The 18063-nt window shown below is 43.6% G+C and overlaps 1 protein-coding gene across 1 annotated transcript in view; it reads right to left on the bottom strand.

The window, feature by feature from the left end:
* Positions 1-18063, bottom strand: part of LOC115582774 (dedicator of cytokinesis protein 3-like) — a 391011-nt gene that overhangs the window by 11138 nt on the left and 361810 nt on the right. The window contains exon 5 of the mRNA XM_030418974.1: positions 15489-15585. Coding sequence (XP_030274834.1) covers positions 15489-15585 — 97 coding nt within the window. The remainder of the gene's footprint in view (positions 1-15488; positions 15586-18063) is intronic.

Below are 18063 nucleotides of genomic sequence, written 5' to 3'. Positions count from 1 at the left end.
AACACGCTGCCGAGGAAATATCCGAACACGGCCGGAGCTTTATGTGAAATGAATCTGTCAGTGTTAAATCCTGGACCTGCAGCGGGACAGAACAGGTCCGTCAGAACCGATGAGACCCTGAACCAGAGACAGGAAGGTCAGATATTATTCATTCATGTCTCTTTCAATCCTGAATTATTGAGATTGGGGTCAGAGTATTAATATTGTACTTGCAGACAGATTTCATTAGAGACACTCTGACTTTAATGTGAAAATACGACCAATAATTTATTGTCTTCACTGAGATTTCAGTAATTTATCATCTAACAGAATATGTATTTCTGATGCAGAAACTCACTACATGTGTGTTTATACTGTAAAATACAGGTCGACTGATTATCTGAGCGTTTTTCCAATTATCAGAATCAGAAACAGTCGAGTCAGAATCTGCTGCTTCGGCTCTGATGAGGAATAAAATCTGCAAAGTAACAAAATTCAAGTGAAACTTGCCAAAATGCAACCAAGGTTTTTTTTGTGAATGTTTATGAGTCAGACTTTCATGTAAAAGCATAATTACGACAAAAGAGGCACTTTTAAGATTTACCGTATTTTCGTTTTCAACTCATTTTCAATGGGAGTGCTACGGGCACTTTTACGATAGCATCAAAATCTCTATGTTTAAAACAGTAAGAAGTCTCGACACAACATGAAACTTTGCTGGTAGTATCACCAGGGTCTCTACACATGAACACGAGCATTGAGAACATTGTTTGTGTACACAGAGTTTACTAAAAAGAAGGTTTTAGAACAACTCACGTTAGCAGTAGCTTGTTCCGCTCGCCGCCGTCCTGCCAGTGGAGAAGTGTCGATCTCAGAATGTGACGTAACCTGGAGGACAGTTAAGGTGGAACTACTGTCTTCCAGCAACAACTATCATATTTCATGTCTTGTGTTCATGTGTAGAGACCCTGGTGATTGTAAAGTGCCCGTAGCACTCCCATTGAAAATGAGTTTTACCGAAAACAGAAATTCGGTAAATCTTAAAAGTGCCTCTTTCATTGTAATTATGCTTTTACATGAAGATTTGACTTGAGTACATTCACAAAAAAAGCCTTGGCTGCATTTTGGTGAGAGTTTCACTTTAAGAAAATAGAAAAATTAAAGCAAAGAAGCCTTAAAATTATACTAAAATGTAATACTTGAGCAAATGTACTTAGTTATATTCCATCACTACATATTTTATTGGATTAACCTCTGAGTTCACCGATACAAAATATATTTGAATATTTTACATATGTTTTTTAAGTATTATTTAAATCTGAGTTTGTCTCAAGCTGCTCTCACAGATGTGAGACCGAACAACAAGTTTTTAAATAAATGCCCTCCGTCTCTTTCTGGGGTTGTTTTGGGAACATTGTCTAGACTCTGAACTGTAGGTGGGAATACATATTTATCATCTCTGACAGATTGTGAACTAAAGAGCAAAACAAAACACATTCTGCTCATCGAAACTTATAGAAACCAACAACTCCAGGCCGACACAGAGGTCGGAAAAAACAACCTGTTCAAGCACCAAGCAGCGTGTGTGTGTGTGTGTGTGTGTGTGTGAGTGTGTGTATGTATGTGTGTGTGTGTGTGTGTGTGTGTGTGTGTGTGTGTGTGTTGTGTGTGTGTCTTGCGTGTCACAAGGCAGGTTCACACAAGGTCAGAGGAGGATTTGGGATGGACTCTGCAGCAGCGAGCACAGGACACAACACACACACACACACTCACACACACACACACACACACACACACACACACACACACACACACACACACACACACACTCAGTGATGCCAGCAGCAGGGATGCAGCTTGCCGTGTCTCGTGCTGTGCGTACTTCAGGACAGTTTCCGATCCGACTGTTTGACATTTTCCACCACGAGTGACTCGAGTCAGACGTGGAACAAATATCTCACGTAAAGAAAGAGCGAGCGGTTATAAAGTACAGTGGAGATGAATTGCATGACTCCACTGTGGGAACGGAGAGGAGGACAAATGTTAGCACAGTCCCTGAAGGCACCTCCTGACTCTCCGGCTGCACCCCCTGACCCCGAAATCTCAACTCCATTTCACCTTTCAGCTACAAACACTTCTTCTCTCTGGCCTGCAGAACTACAGACAGCATGAATACAGACAGTGTTGTGACTCCTGGCTGATGGTTATTCATTTTAAGAGGTAGAAATCCAGGAATCAGATAAATTCACCTGTAAAGTCGATGCATACAAAATAAATCTGAGCAAAATATAACCAAAAAACAACAGATGTAAGAATTCAGAGAGTGAACTGGCTGTTTTACCGCTCTTATTGTGAAGTCCTGGTAGAGTTTCTCGTTTTCACACCTTTTCCCCTGAAATTTCCACCTTATTCTGACGACCTGATGTTCTCACACGTCAGGCAGGAAAACTCAGACAACGGTTTATTTTTTAACTCCAGCGTCACAGCAGGCTGTCCAAACTAACATCCAAACCTTTTACTGTTACTGACTTAGTGCTCTCTATAGTCATAATGTTACATAACGTCAGAAAAGAACCAGGCCGACCCAACACGTCTCTGATCAGGTGCATAAAAACTGCACAAAAGTGATAAACTATCTTCATCCTAACGTTTCAGAAGAAGTTATAATAGACATGGACACACTCATGTGTGGACTTCATATAAACTTTAATAACATTCAAACTTGATTAACATCTCGTACCAACACATTCACTGAATAAGAACATCCTGACGTGATGTTAATATAGATTTTATGTGGCTGAGGTGATGAGAAAGTCAGATTTAGATATTTTAAATCACTTTAAAACACATTCTGCTGGACGTCACGGAGGATTATCACACATCTTACACGACTAAAAAACCAGCGCAGCAGCAGACGTGAAGCTCCACTGCTGTGATAAAAACTGAACAACTGCTTCAGTACAGTACACCAACAATGGACCCGTCACCGTGGCAACGCCGGGTGACTCACCATGGCAAATACATGACGGAGCACTTATCATTACAGCCTATAGATCCTGACCTGGACAGTGGACGCACACACGCTTTACATACAACAAGTACACAAACTCTCTGTAACACACACCTGAATAACAGACGCTCTGTTTTAAAGCAGACACACTCTCGTGTCCAGATGCAGGAGAAGCTACTTACAGGTGTGAAAGGAGGATAAATCCACTCGTTTCTCTCTCTTCTTCTCTGGTTCGAACACTGCCGAGCGGCTAAAAAGCCTCCAGAGCGTCAGACGAGGGGAAAATCACAGCCTGTCAGACGAGTTGAGATCCTCTCGTGCAGCAGCGCCGCCTCCCTCTCGCTGCCTCCGAGTCTGTAGATGTGTACCTAAACCTTATTCTGCCTCTCTCCCATCCTCTGACCCGCTCACAGTCTCCATCTTTCTCATCTTTCTTTATCTCTCTCTCTTCTCACCCCCTCTCTCCCTCTCTCCCTCCCTCTCTCTCTCACCCACCCACAGGCCAGTCTGCAGCAGGAAGCTCCACTTTTGCAGTGTTACAGGAGATACAGCGAGCGAAGGTGTATCCTCCAAAGATGGTGATGTACAGCACGCTTGACGATAAAGACGTCTGACAACGCGGCCGATGTCTGGAGGCTGCTGCCCACGGAGAGAGCCGCCAAATCAAATGTGTGATGTTTGTGCGTCCGTGAGAGACGGAAAGAGAGCGAGCAGACACGCGAAGAAAGCGTCAGATGTAGAAGCATCGGTGTGTCATCAACCAGCAACACCTCGCTTCATTGTGTTGATTATAGAAACCTTCACTTTGACCGAGCAGGTGAAGTTTAACAGTGCAGAGCAGAACGGCTTCATGAATAAAACTCCTGAATCTGATTAAAGTCAGATTAACTCGTCAGACAACTGCATGAGTGAATAGAAGAAGGTCAGTGTTGGAAGTAACTGTAGATCAAAGCGGCCCGAAGAAGAAAAAATGCAACTAATCATCAAAATCTAAATAATGTTTATGCTGCTTTGTTGATTAAGAGGTAAAATAGTCTTTAGAAATGTAGGATCTGTTTTTATTCGCTGTTTTTGTGTGAACTAACACAGTACAGATTCTTTATTACAGTTCACATCACGCACGGCAGACGCAGCGAGACGAGACAAAGACGTAAAAGCCGTAAGAAGGCGTAAACAGACAGAGAGGGAGACTGGAATGTGGAGAAAAGGCGTGTTAGTGCCTCGTATCTGCAGAGAGTTTCTGATTTTCTCTCTTTGTTGCTGCTCGGGACGCTTTACCAACCCAACATGTGTCTATTTGACGTCCTGGGAATGAGACTCAACAATCAACTGTCTTTGTGGTGCGTTCAGGAACAGCTGGGACAAATCCTACTGATTCTACCTTTAACTTTAATAGTCTTTGAATTCTATTAATATGACGTGAGCTTCAGTTAGCTTTGACCACAAATGTCCTTCAGAGGGAGACTTTTTACTCTGATACTCTGAATACATGTCAGAGCCTGTAATCTATTACTTTATTGGAGTAAACAGGCTGAATCTGTACTTCAGAACTTCTACTGGAGGAAACAATCATAACAACAATATTTGATCAAACATATTGTGAGATTTGATTTTGTTGCCCGGTCCTAATATTTACAAAGTGTTTTAGATGAGAGCTCGAATATAAAGATATACGCTGTGAATTGGACGATGGCCACATGTCGCCCAGCTGGACCGTCTAGAGCTGCCAGTTTGGGCTGAGATAACATTTCTTTTTCTTCACGACAGAACAGAACAAACATGTTCTCCTCAGCAGCTGCTTCAACACACCAGGCTGCAACGATACACACAGAATCTGCTGTGAAGTAGAACGAGACTCTGCAAAGCAGTCGGAGTGTAAAGAATAAAAAGCTCAAACAAATCTGGGTCGTTTCTTTCGAGCATCATCACAGTGAACACAACCTGACAACAGAGTTTACATTCTAGACGGTTTGAAAGAATTGTGCTGGTTCTGTGAGCCCGGTACAGTTTCCTCTTTGAGAGCATCTTAAAGGGATATTCCGGTGTAAGTTTAATCCATGGTCTAACACACCGTGAAACTGTGTTAGACTCCCTCTCGAGAGATTAAGTTAGCAGACCGCTAATTTACGGAGTTTTATCAACCTCAGAAACGACCGCACGACAACAATACACTGCAGTAAATGGATCCAAATATAAACCGCCACCAAAAAGCCACAAATAATGCTCAGAACAGCACCAAACTTCAGCAACAGTACAAATAGGGTCTCAGCACATAGTCCGGGGCATCTAACCTCCGCTAGCTTAGCTGGATTTCTATTGTGAAGCTAAAAACAGATTTCAACTCTCCTCCATCAGCTTCTGGGTCGGGGAAGTCCCGACGCGACGATTACCGAGTGCGGTTAGAAATGCTCAATTCCGTTCTTTTCCCTGTCCGCTCTCGATAATAACTGTTATAAACTGGCAGGTAAGACACATATGAACTTTGATTGCTTTTCCATGGAGTCATAATCATACATTTTCATCCATGAGCCGCGGAACTCTACTGCACTCGGTAATCGACTCGTCAGGACTTCCTGTCAACAGGAAGCTGCTGCAGAAGAGTGGTAAATTTAGTCAGCTTTTCAGTAGAAACTGTCCTCCAGGTTACGTCACATTCTGAGATCGACACTTCTCCACTGGCAGGACGGCGGCGAGCGGAACAAGCTACTGCTAACGTGAGTTGTTCAGAAACCTTCTTTTTAGTAAACTCTGTGTACACAAACAATGTTCTCAATGCTCGTGTTCATGTGTAGAGACCCTGGTGATACTACCAGCAAAGTTTCATGTTGTGTCGAGACTTCTTACTGTTTTAAAAATAGAGATTTTGATGCTATGGTAAAAGTGAAACTTGAAAATGAGTTTGACGGTAAATCTTAAAAGTGCCTCTTTCGTTGTAATTACGCTTTTACACGAAGGTTTAACTCATATACATTCACAAAAGAAGCCGAGGTTAGATTTTGGTGAGAGTTTCACTTTAAGAATCAAGAGGAGGAAACTGCTGGAACAAAAAAATTCCCATAAAACAACAGTGAAAGTCAGTGCAGGGAGAACAGCTGTACGTACTTTGAAATGCTGTTTTTGTGGGAAACACTCAAATATTGATGATTGAACGATGCTGTCAGTTGGTTTCTTGTTCTTTTGGGTTGATGGAGATTCTTCCTCTGAACGTCTCGGTCGAGACTGAAACGTCTGGAGATAATTGGTGTGTGTTGGGCCGGGTGGTGTGAGGATAAAGCTTTGTAGTGCGTTTCTTCTTTCAGACGACTGTAACTGGATTCAAATGAAATGAATATTGAACTTTTCCATCTGAGATGTTGTTATTTATGAGAGCTTTTAGTGAGAGACACGACTAACAGACTCACAGGTGGAATTAAACCAAAGCTCCATTAAAGGCCTCGTTAGTGAGTTACATGCAGTATTAATGCATCCATTACTGCTGTTATATATATTATTTTATTTTCAGAAGTGTGCTCGTTTAATCCAAATGTTTCCAAATAAACAGAGAAATCTAAAGTTTGTCTCAACGATGAAACGTGTCACTGTGTCACATTTTTTTGTGTCACATCACAAAAAAATCGTTAATGAACTAATTAAGCATCAGACTGTTTTGTTATCGTTAGTCGTTCTTGATGTCTTGCCTGAGTAATACATTTGTGAACCCACTACACACACACACACACACACACACACACACACACTGGAACTTATAATACATACATTAGGGCTGGGTATCACCAGGTACCTCGCGATACGATACTATCACGATATTTTGCCCACGATAACGATAATATCACGATACAGCGATTCTGCGATAATCGATATATCGCGAGAAATTTCATCCACGATACATCACAATATCTGTGTCACTGAAGACAATCAGAATTTATTGACTGCACTGAATCCATTTCACAGGAATTACAAAACATTGTCAATCAATTTCACATGAATGACAGCCAAGTAAACAAAGAGTATATTGCACAGTGTCTCTTCTTGACACACACACTGACTACAACTATCATTAAATATCTATATGTGTGGGTTTCAGAGCTACTTAAACCATTTTTTAAAATTTTATTTGGTTGTATACCTATGTTTGAATAAAGATCAAGCTGTCCTCCGAAGAGGGGTGGTGGTGGTGGTGGGCCAAAAAAAAAAAATTATTATTATTATTTTTTTTTTTTTTACATTTTTAAATATCGATATTTGGCACCAGTGTATCGATAACGTACCTCAAGACGAAATATCGCGATATATCGTAGTATCGATATTTTGGCACACCCCTAACATACATATATAAATATTTTACATTGTATAGAAATGTATTTCCAGTGTTTTTCCACGTCATTTTAATTATACCAAACATAAGAAGTTCCTCTTCACAGGAGTTTGTCTTCAGTGCTGTTACGTCTCCACAATAACAGGATATCAGTGTTTGCACAGTTCTTATTGTTGATCCAGTTACTGTCTGAAATCAAATCCTGGATCAAACCGACTGCGATGGATTTGAACTTTAGATTTAGTCAGTCAGTGTTACTGTGTACGTGCAGGAGATGACAGAGTGCTGTCTGATCCGTCGGCTCTCCTGAAGGCCTCTGTTGTCATTTCCTGTAGCGTCTGATTGACAGCTCGGTGTAGTGAAGCTAACAGCACAGTGTGACAACGACACCTCTCGTTTTGGCCTCTGACACCCATCAGTGTGTGTGTGTGTGTGTGTGTGTGTGTGTGTCACACTGTGTGAGGTGAAGTCAGGAGGCGTCACTACTTCAGCCTCCGTGTCCTAAAAGCACAGCGCTGTGTGTCGAAGGCCGCTGGTTACAGACGTGCGGCGAAAACCGTAAGAATTACAGAGTTCGAGCCGCAGCAGACAGCCAATCACACGGCTCATCAAGCACTCGGCCATCATGAAGAAGGTGATGGCAGCCGGCTCGTCGTCGGAGTGACAGGTGTCTGTTTCTGTGTCCAGAGCAGAGACGATGCTGCTGTTTCCTTAAAGGGATATTCCGGTGTAAGAAAACCAAAATACGGCAAATCTTAAAAGTTCCTCTTTCATTGTAATTATGCTTTTACACGAAGGTTTGACTCATAATCATTCACAAAAAAAGCCTCGGTTGCATTTTGGCTACAGAGAGTTTCACTTTAAGCTCACATTTAGACTGTCTGTCCGTCCATCTTCAGTCTCCTGTAACAAACTTTATATAAATATAGCTTATTAATTCTCAGAGAACATTCAGCTAAGAGTAAATATTTCACCCTCACTCTGTTTTTCGTCTCACATCAGTGTTTCTATCTCTCGACCGTTGGCGTCGTTCTGCTGCATCATTCCGATGGTTCCTTCTAGTTCATCGTCTGTCTCTGTGTTCCGCTGCGTCTCTCACCATCTGTCTCCTGCTCCACTGATTCCACAGAGATTAGAGGATCACACTTTACTTGTTTGGCTGACTTTACTGTAAAAAGCCGCCCCGCTTCAGTTCTCACCATGATGCAGGATTTTTGGAAACATGAACACAGTCTGATCAGGCTCAAACACGACTGCATTATTTAAATCACTGTTATATTACATGTCTGTAAGTCAACAAGGCTTTACTGCTGCAGAGTTATTTCCTCTGTGAGCGTCTGCATGTGCAGCAGGATGAGGCAGCGCAGCAACGATCTGTTTGCACCCCGCTGCATTTTCTACAATATCTCAGAGGAGCTCTTTTAATTTCTTTATCACCTCGTCTGTTGGATGAAATCGGTCACAGCACACATACTGAAGGACGTCTAAAATCAGTGATGTGCACAAGGGAGGGGCAAGGGGGGCAGTCGCCCCCCCTCGTGGCCCAATTGTTGAAAAACGCAAGCCAAAGTGCCCTCTTGGGAGCCAAAACGTGTGCTAAAGTGCCCTCCTGGGAGCCAAAACGCACGCTAAAGTGCCCTCTTGGGAGCCAAAACGCACGCTAAAGTGCCCTATTGGGAGCCAAAACGTGTGCTAAAGTGCCCTCATGGGAGCCAAAACGTGTGCTAAAGTGCCCTCCTGGGAGCCAAAATGCACGCTAAAGTGCCCTCCTGGGAGCCAAAACGCACGCTAAAGTGCCCTATTGGGAGCCAAAACGTGTGCTAAAGTGCCCTCTTGGGAGCCAAAACGTGTGCTAAAGTGCCCTCCTGGGAGCCAAAACGCACGCTAAAGTGCCCTCTTGGGAGCCAAAACGTGTGCTAAAGTGCCCTCATGGGAGCCAAAACGTGTGCTAAAGTGCCCTCCTGGGAGCCAAAATGCACGCTAAAGTGCCCTCTTGGGAGCCAAGACGTGTGCTAAAGTGCCCTATTGGGAGCCAAAACGTGTGCTAAAGTGCCCTCCTGGGAGCCAAAACGCACGCTAAAGTGCCCTATTGGGAGCCAAAACGTGTGCTAAAGTGCCCTCCTGGGAGCCAAAACGCACGCTAAAGTGCCCTCTTGGGAGCCAAAATGTGTGCTAAAGTGCCCTCATGGGAGCCAAAACGTGTGCTTAAGTGCCCTCCTGGGAGCCAAAATGCGCGCTAAAGTGCCCTCTTGGGAGCCAAAAAAGCGTGCCAAAGTGCCCTCTTAGTTGGCAAAACACACTAAGCTGCCCCCTTGGCTGGTTAAAACATGAAAAACTGCCCTCTTGGGAGCCAAAACACACGCTAAAGTGCCCTCTTGGGAGCCAAAATGCGCGCTAAAGTGCCCTTCTTTTCACCCCTGCCCTTCAAAAAGTCTGCGCACGCCACTGTCTAAAATCCTGAAATGCTCCTCGAGGAGTGAGGAAGCAGAGGTGTTTCCTTTGTGGAAGATTTTTTTCGGCCCACCTGACCGAAAGAGGCACAACACACACCTGGAACACACAAACCAGGTGGAGGCAGGACTCTGCAAATGTTCCTTTGTATTCATAATCTGTATAATTAATTTTAAATGATCAAATGTGCAATTAAACTTTCTGCCCTTCAGTGTTTGTTGCATCTTGTAAGTCTGTTCTGACCTCGTTCTTCATTACAGTCCACCTCGATACTATTTGTCACATTAAACCAAAATATTATTCACATCAATCTTTAGTCAGATTTTCAGCCCAAACATTTATAACATCAGTGTGCAGTAATTAACCCATTAAAGCCTCAAAAGCAAAATTTGAAGGGGGTCTCAAATTTTGTCAACAAAATAAAAAATAAAATATTTTATTGTCAGTAATGGTCACTAAAATGTTTTTAAGCTCACCATGTCCAGTATTCAGCATTCAAAACATTTATACACAAATATGTTCTATTTTTTGCAACGCGGAGCAAATTAGCCATGTGCACCGAACAGAAGAAAGACCTAAAGTTGAGAAGTCGTACTATAAATGGCTAGCACTCACACACTTTGGGTTCACACTGAAAAAGGTGGCACTCAGAGATGAAGCGGCACTGAGAGAGGATGCTGGTGCAGCTGGCACACTGGGCCCACTCGGTACCAGAACACAGGATCCTCTCCCGCCCACTGACTCCCCAGAAGAACAACGTGAAGTTGAGTCCGAGTGCTCCGAAGACGCAGCAGGTGCTGAGGGAACGTTAGCTGCTACTGCTGCTAGCTAGCTATCTGTAGGATCATATCTGCTGTAGATGGATAAATAATGTCACACGATCGTTCATACTGCAGCTCTCATTCGTCACTGCACTGATATTGTGCCAGTTTATCAGCTACCTGCATTTCTTCACCTGTTTGCTCTTGTAAGTGCGCCAGATTGGTGCTAATAATCGTCATGTCTGGATTGTAATGCACAACTTTGCCCCTCCTTGTTATAAAACAACTTTAGCCAATACAGCCTCCTATGTATATGTTGCTTTATGAATACTATAGCATATCAGATTATCAAAAATTGCCAAGTGTGTGCAAGTATGTGTTGTCATGTAGGCTACAGACTGATTGTTTTGGCTTGCATCCATGATATATTGCATATTGAGAACATTTAGATCGGTACTGCGCAACAATATAAATACATAAATGTCTTGGTGTTGTGTTGTTGCTGCAGGTATTTTTTCTAAAAGGACTTTCAGGGGAGACTTGGTCGCTGACCAGCAGCAGAGAAACCAGCGGGTAAACTCTCACATGTCAGACTCTATTGTGAGAAAACACTTCAGACATGTTGTGAGCATGAACACGACAGTGAAGCTGCTGCACTATCAGAGAAGTGTCTCGTGTTCTTGTAGTCTTTAAACTGGTATTTTATCAAAGCTTTATCCAAAACACTTTATTTTTCCTGTGGATCTTTGTGGATGACGTCTGTATATTTCGCTCCATCTGTCGCTGCTCAATAATTCCTTTTCTGCATATTCACAAACAACACGTCTTTCTCCAGAGACACGATGAAACTCTGATGAGCGTCTGAGTCCAACGTGGAGCTCAAACATGTGACGGCTGCATGAATTCATGATGATCATACAGCAACATGCACTGTGTTTATATCAAAATGTCAAACAGACACACAGTCACACATCATATATACAAGTCCACTGTCTGTGTGTGTGTGTGTGTGTGTGTGTGTGTGTGTGTCTGTCTGCATGCAGTCAGCTGTGTGTCTTTGTGTCTCTGCAGAAAATGTCACTGCATTGTAAAGCTACAGAAGCTGGATGAGGCCTCCTCCTACTGGATGTCTCTCCTGTCATCTCCCTCCATTTGTCTTTCTCTCGGCTGCACACACACACACACACACACACACACACACACACACACACACACACACACACTTGTCTGCACATTTCACAGCAGAGGAATGTCTCCCTCTGCGTTTATCCCCGTCTTCACATCCCTCCATCATTGTTCAGCTGTCACCACTCCCTCTCCTCCTGCCTTCCTGTTCACACATATATCCCGCCTACACACACACACACACACACACACACACACACACACACACACACACACACACAGAGGCAATCTTATCTACTTAGACATCAGGCTGTAAGTGACAGCGGAGAGAGAGGACGGAGAAACAATACAAACCACGTAAGAGACGGAAGGAAGAGGCAGAAAACGAGAGATGAGCCGAGATAGAAGGAAAAGAGAGAGAGAGAGAGGGAGAGAGGGAGAGAGAGAGAGCAGTAAAGATACCGACGGAGAGAAATCAGACAGTAGGAAGTCTAATCCGAGCGCTGTGGATGGAGGAGTGATGTGTCTCTTTCTCAGCCTCGGTCTGATTTCACTCCACCTTTCTCTTCTGTTCTTTGACTCACTCCCTCCACACTTCTCTTCTTCTCCCTCTCAGTATTTCAAATCAAAATGTATCCAATTGGCAGAACTAACGGCTACAATGAAAGAACGAGGACCGTCAAAGTTAACGTGATAATAACCCGTTAATGTAGTTATTAACAGACGCACAGAGGCAACGCAGCGGTAACGTTGTGACACAAATCACAAGAGCAGAAATGGAGAAAGAACAGTGTCTCCTAATGGTCCACCGATCTCGACACACAAGTCCTGGACTCTCAGTTATTATTTATCAATTTATTCTATTTTTTCAACCTGTGATTGTTTTCTGCACCCAGATAGTCTGCCACAGTGTTTCCTGCTCTGAGTTTTGGTCGTAAACGTCCAAAAAGAAACAAGAAAAGAATACAAGTAAATCTTCTCTGGTCTCTCTCTCTCTCTCACACACAAACACACAAACACACAACACACACACACACACATACGTCAGCATGTCTGAATTCCCTGTGGCAGTGTGAAAAGGCCACACACACACACACACACACACACTCTGGAGAGAGAAACTACACAAGTGAAGGTGTGTGTGTTCACAAAAGAACACTAAAGACGGAGATGTAACCACATCAATCGATGGACAGAGGACACACGCGTTTACACCTGTGTGTGTGTGTGTGTGTGTGTGTGTGTGTGTGTGTGTGTGTGCGTGTGTGTGTGTGTCTCTGCCTTTCTGCTCGGCTGCATCTGTCACCTCTTCAGGCTTCAGCGCCACCGAAACATCCACAACAGAGAATTCAGCAAATCAATGTGTGAGTGTGAGTTCACCCATGTGTCACCACACACACACACACACACACACACACACACACACACACACACACACGTTACATGTATATGTGTGTTAATCTTTCCATACTGTGTGCATCCATCCAGGTGGGTGTGTGTGTGTGTGTGTGTGTGTGTGTCTCACTTCATTACAGCGCTGAGAGACTGAGAGTGTTAATACGATTAAAGGTTTTATTACTGAGTGGTCTGATATATAATCTGTAACAGGCTCAGAGCCATGAATGATTATTATGGATTCACTTTTCTTCCAGTCACCAGGATGTAATGATAATGTGAGCAGTTAGCAGCCCGAGTGCGACCTGACAGGCAGGAGAGTAATGATGGACCTCCATCCTGTCAGGTCGCACTCGGGGATCGACACTTTTTGTCTGCCATGACGGCGGCACATTGGAGATGCTACTGCTAACGTGAGTTGTTCAAAAATCTTCTTTTTCATAAACACTGTGTACACAAACAATGTTCTCAATGCTCGTGTTCATGTGTAGACAGTGGCGTGCACAGACTTTTTGAAGGGCAGGGGAGAAAAGAAGGGCATTTTAGCGCGCGTTTTGCCACCCAAGAGGGCACTTTAGCGCACATTTTTGCCACCTAAGAGGGCAGTTTATCATGTTTTAACCAGACAAGGGGGCAATTTAGTGTGTTTTGCCAACCAAGAGGGCACTTTAGCGCACATTTTTGCCACCTAAGAGGGTAGTTTACCATGTTTTAACCAGACAAGGGGGCAATTTAGTGTGTTTTGCCAACCAAGAGGGCACTTTAGCACACATTTTTGCCACCTAAGAGGGCAGTTTATCATGTTTTAACCAGACAAGGGGGCAATTTAGTGTGTTTTGCCAACCAAGAGGGCACTTTAGCACGCGTTTTGGCTCCCAAGAGGGCACTTTAGCGTGCGTTTTAGCTCCCAAGAGGCCACTTTAGCTCTTGTTTTGGCACTCAAGAGGGCACTTTAGCGTGTGTTTTTGCCACCAAAGAGGGCAGTTTATTATGTTTTAACCAGCCATGGGGGCAGTTTAGTGTGTTTTGCCAACCAAGAGTGCACTTTAGCACGCGTTTTGGCTCCCAAGAGGGCACTTTAGCGTCAATTTGGCTCCCAGGAAGGCACTTTAATGCGCGTGTTTCAACAATTGGGCCATGAGGGGGGGTGACTGACCCCCCTGCCCCCCACTTGTGCTCACCACTGTGTGTAGAGACCCTGGTGATACTACGAGCAAAGTTTCATGTTGTGTCGAGCCTTCTTAGTGTTTTAAAAATAGAGATTTTGATGCTATCGTAAAAGTGCCCGTAGCACTCCCATTGAAAATTAGCTTGCCCGAAAACGAAACTACAGTAAATCTTTCATCGTAATTATGCTTTTACATGAAGGTTTGACTCATATACATTCACAAAAAAAGCCTCGGGAGTTTCACTTTAAGGACACTTTCAGACTTTCAACCAGTTCTGTCTCATCAAAAGTGAACTACTGTAAACATTTCCAGACGTTTTTCTGGCGACCCAGTCACGACTATTTGTCACGAGAGTTCGGACCATCCAACTGTGATCGTGGCGACCTAAGAGGATGTTTTCTCCTCACTCTAAGTGGTTTTTGTGCCTAAACCAAACCAGACAGGAGCACAGAGCTGTGACAAGACAGAAATAGAAAATTCTACTTAAACAATGTAAAGTTACAACATAGTTTTAGCTTATCTGTGGTTAAGAAGAGACGTATGTAGCTAATATGTTTGTTTCCTCTTACATGATTTTGTCAACACAGTATAACGTGCATCACACTCATGAATGGTGCGTAATGAATCTTGTATTCGCCTTCTTCAGGGTTAACATGTAACGACTGCACTACAACATGTTGCACCTGTGGTAATCTCCCAGCTATTCCAGTCCATACTGGTGTATCTGATCACTGTAGACTGAACTCACCTCACATCAGGTAACAACACAGAGATAATAGATTTCACAACATGCACTTTAAGCAACCTGCAGCGCTTCTTTAGCTCGTTACCAGCCTCAAAGTGCAGCTTTAATACTGGAATAAACATCATGGCTCATTTCTAAGAACGAGAGCGTGTTTATGTTCCCACATTTCTAAAAAAAAATGCTTTTTAAATTAGGCCCTTTTCAATCAGCCTGTTTTATTTGTTCTTGTACTGAATGTGATTGTGACGATTTCTGCTGCTGCTGATGGAAATAAAATCACTCATTCATTCATTCATTTACGACAAAGTGCTTCCAGAAACTCTTGTGGGAGGATACGGCTGAAACTGAAGGGAAATGAAGGAACACAGGAGCTAATTTTGAAAATGTCCCAGAAATGTGGGAACATGGGGAAGAACCAGTGAAGCTGAAGTCATGGAGGGACGACCATGAACCTCTTATGTGTCGTCATTCTCAATCAATCACTGATGAGCATAATTAATGAGCTGTGACTTAAAGAAAAACCCTCTGTGCTTCTTACCACGTAGAGCTGCTTCCACAGTAAGGCCCACTCCTGCAGCGTGGACGTCACCTCGGTCGCAATCGGGTCCTCGAGCGGCACCACGGTCTCATGTGGCCTGCAGAGGACAGAGATGTGACAGGATGTTCAAACAGAGCAACATGTCCAACATACAACTGCATTCAACAGTGAGACGAGCACAGAACCAGACAGAGAGAGACCCAGTGACCTGCTGACCCTGTTTGTCACAACAGAACTGGGTCCATTGTGCTGCGTTACGAACAGTTAGGCTTCAACAATGGTGAGTTATGGTGAATTGTGTTGAGGCGCGTCAGAGTAGCAGAAGTAGAGCAGGGTGGACGTCTGTCTCACAACAACGTCACGTCGGACTGAATCTAACGAGGTCATTCACTCATTAACTCCACAAACAGGAAACTGACGACTCCACCTGCAGCTCAGATACACGAATCATCAGAAACGTCTTCACAACACCGACACGCCGACAGAGAAACAGAAAGATGGAGTATTAAAGGGATATTCCAGTGTAAATTTAATCCATGGTCTAAATCACCGTGAAACTGTGTTAGACTCCCTCTCGAGAGATCAAGTTAGCAGACCGCTAATTTACGGAGTTTTATCAACCTCAGAAACGACCGCACGACAACAATACACTGCAGTAAATGGATCCAAATATAAACCGCCACCAAAAAGCCACAAATAATGCTCAGAACAGCACCAAACTTCAGCAACAGTACAAATAGGGTCTCAGCACATAGTCCGGGGCATCTAACCTCCGCTAGCTTAGCTGGATTTCTACTGTGAAGCTAAAAACAGAGTTCAACTCTCCTCCATCAGCTTCCGGGTCGGGGAAGTCCCGACGCGACGATTACCGAGTGCAGTTAGAAATGCTCAATTCCGTTCTTTTCCCTGTCCGCTCTCGATAATAACTGTTATAAACTGGCAGGTAAGACACATATGAACTTTGATTGCTTTTCCATGGAGTCATAATCAGACATTTTCATCCATGAGCCGCGGAACTCTACTGCACTCGGTAATCGACTCGTCGGGACTTCCCGTCAACAGGAAGCTGCTGCAGAAGAGTGGTAAATTTAGTCAGCTTTTCAGTAGAAATCCAGCTAAGCTAGCGGAGGTTAGATGCCCCGGACTATGTGCTGAGACCCTATTTGTACTGTTGCTGAAGTTTGGTGCTGTTCTGAGCATTATTTGTGGCTTTTTGGTGGCGGTTTATATTTGGATCCATTTACTGCAGTGTATTGTTGTCGTGCAGTCGTTTCTGAGGTTGATAAAACTCCGTAAATTAGCGGTCTGCTAACTTGATCTCTGGAGAGGGAGTCTAACACAGTTTCACGGTGTGTTAGACCATGGATTAAACTTACACCGGAATATCCCTTTAAAGAAGACGGGCTGCAGGTCAGCAGCAGAAGAAGAAGAAGCAGCTGTCAGCAGCCTCGACGTCTCCATCTCTTATTTTCTACTTGTTATATATTACAGTAAAATATGCACAACATTTTTAACATGCTCCTCTTTTTATTATTCTGTATTTGAATTTCTCTTTACTGTTGCAAAACAGAACAACCGGTCCTGACCCAGCTCTCCTCACGGATCAATAAAGTATTTCTGATTCTGATGAATTAAAGAGGAATCAGACGAGTTCTGGAGACACTCGGATCGTCTCTGCTCGTCTCAGAGCAGCGACGGCCGACAGTCCAGGTTCGTGCTCGTTGTCACACAGAACTGCAGGTTTAGTGGACAGATAGTGTGTTCAGACTTTACATCGTGTTTTTAACATAAAAGCTTCCATGTCGCTCCAAAACTTTACTGGTTCACTGTTCACATTATTCCTGACTTCATGAGTTTACCCATGGTTCATAGCGGCAGTCAGTTTTGCTCTTCCGGTTGAACTGGTTGAACTCTGTGTTTATGCTAGCTTAGCTGTCATGCTCGCTATAAAAAACGGCTTTTAACACAAAGAAAGCGACAGAATGGACAAAAATCGGAGGTGGATACACAGAACGGATGTTTTATAAAGTCGTGAGGACGGTTCTGTAACAGCTCACCCGTCAGTTCTCACGGAGCGGGCAGATGACATGAAGCATTAGCCCGACGTTAGCTACATCAACATAGTTAATTATCTTATATGTTCTGAAGGTGTTGACAGCGGAGAATTACATAATTACAAAAGCACAGAAGCATGCAACTACCTGCACAGTTGTACCTGAGCCTGTACCTGAATTTAGCATTTATGACATAACGCTAGTTGTTTTGGGCTAGCTTATCTGTCATGTTAGCACTCAGAGGCCTCTGAGGAAACGGGTGGATAAGCTGCAGAGTTGATGACTGAATTAATGAATTAGTGTTCGTTTGTCTCCCTGTGAGTCTGATCGCTGCTTCAGATCCTCTCACAGTGACCGAGCTCTCATCGTCAAAACAAACATTTTACATTCATCGTCTGGCTTTTTCTGAACTCATCGTGTTCAGTGTTATTTTCAAACGTTTAATCTTTTCTTCCCATCCTTAGTTTTGTGTTTTTTATCAGTTGAGCATCTTTCAAACGTCCAACCGGACTGTCCGGACG

This window comes from Sparus aurata, chromosome 6 (assembly GCF_900880675.1).
Source record: "Sparus aurata chromosome 6, fSpaAur1.1, whole genome shotgun sequence".
NCBI lineage: Eukaryota > Metazoa > Chordata > Actinopteri > Spariformes > Sparidae > Sparus > Sparus aurata.
Note: the sequence above shows the minus strand (reverse complement) of the source record. Positions and strands in the feature narration are given on the sequence as shown.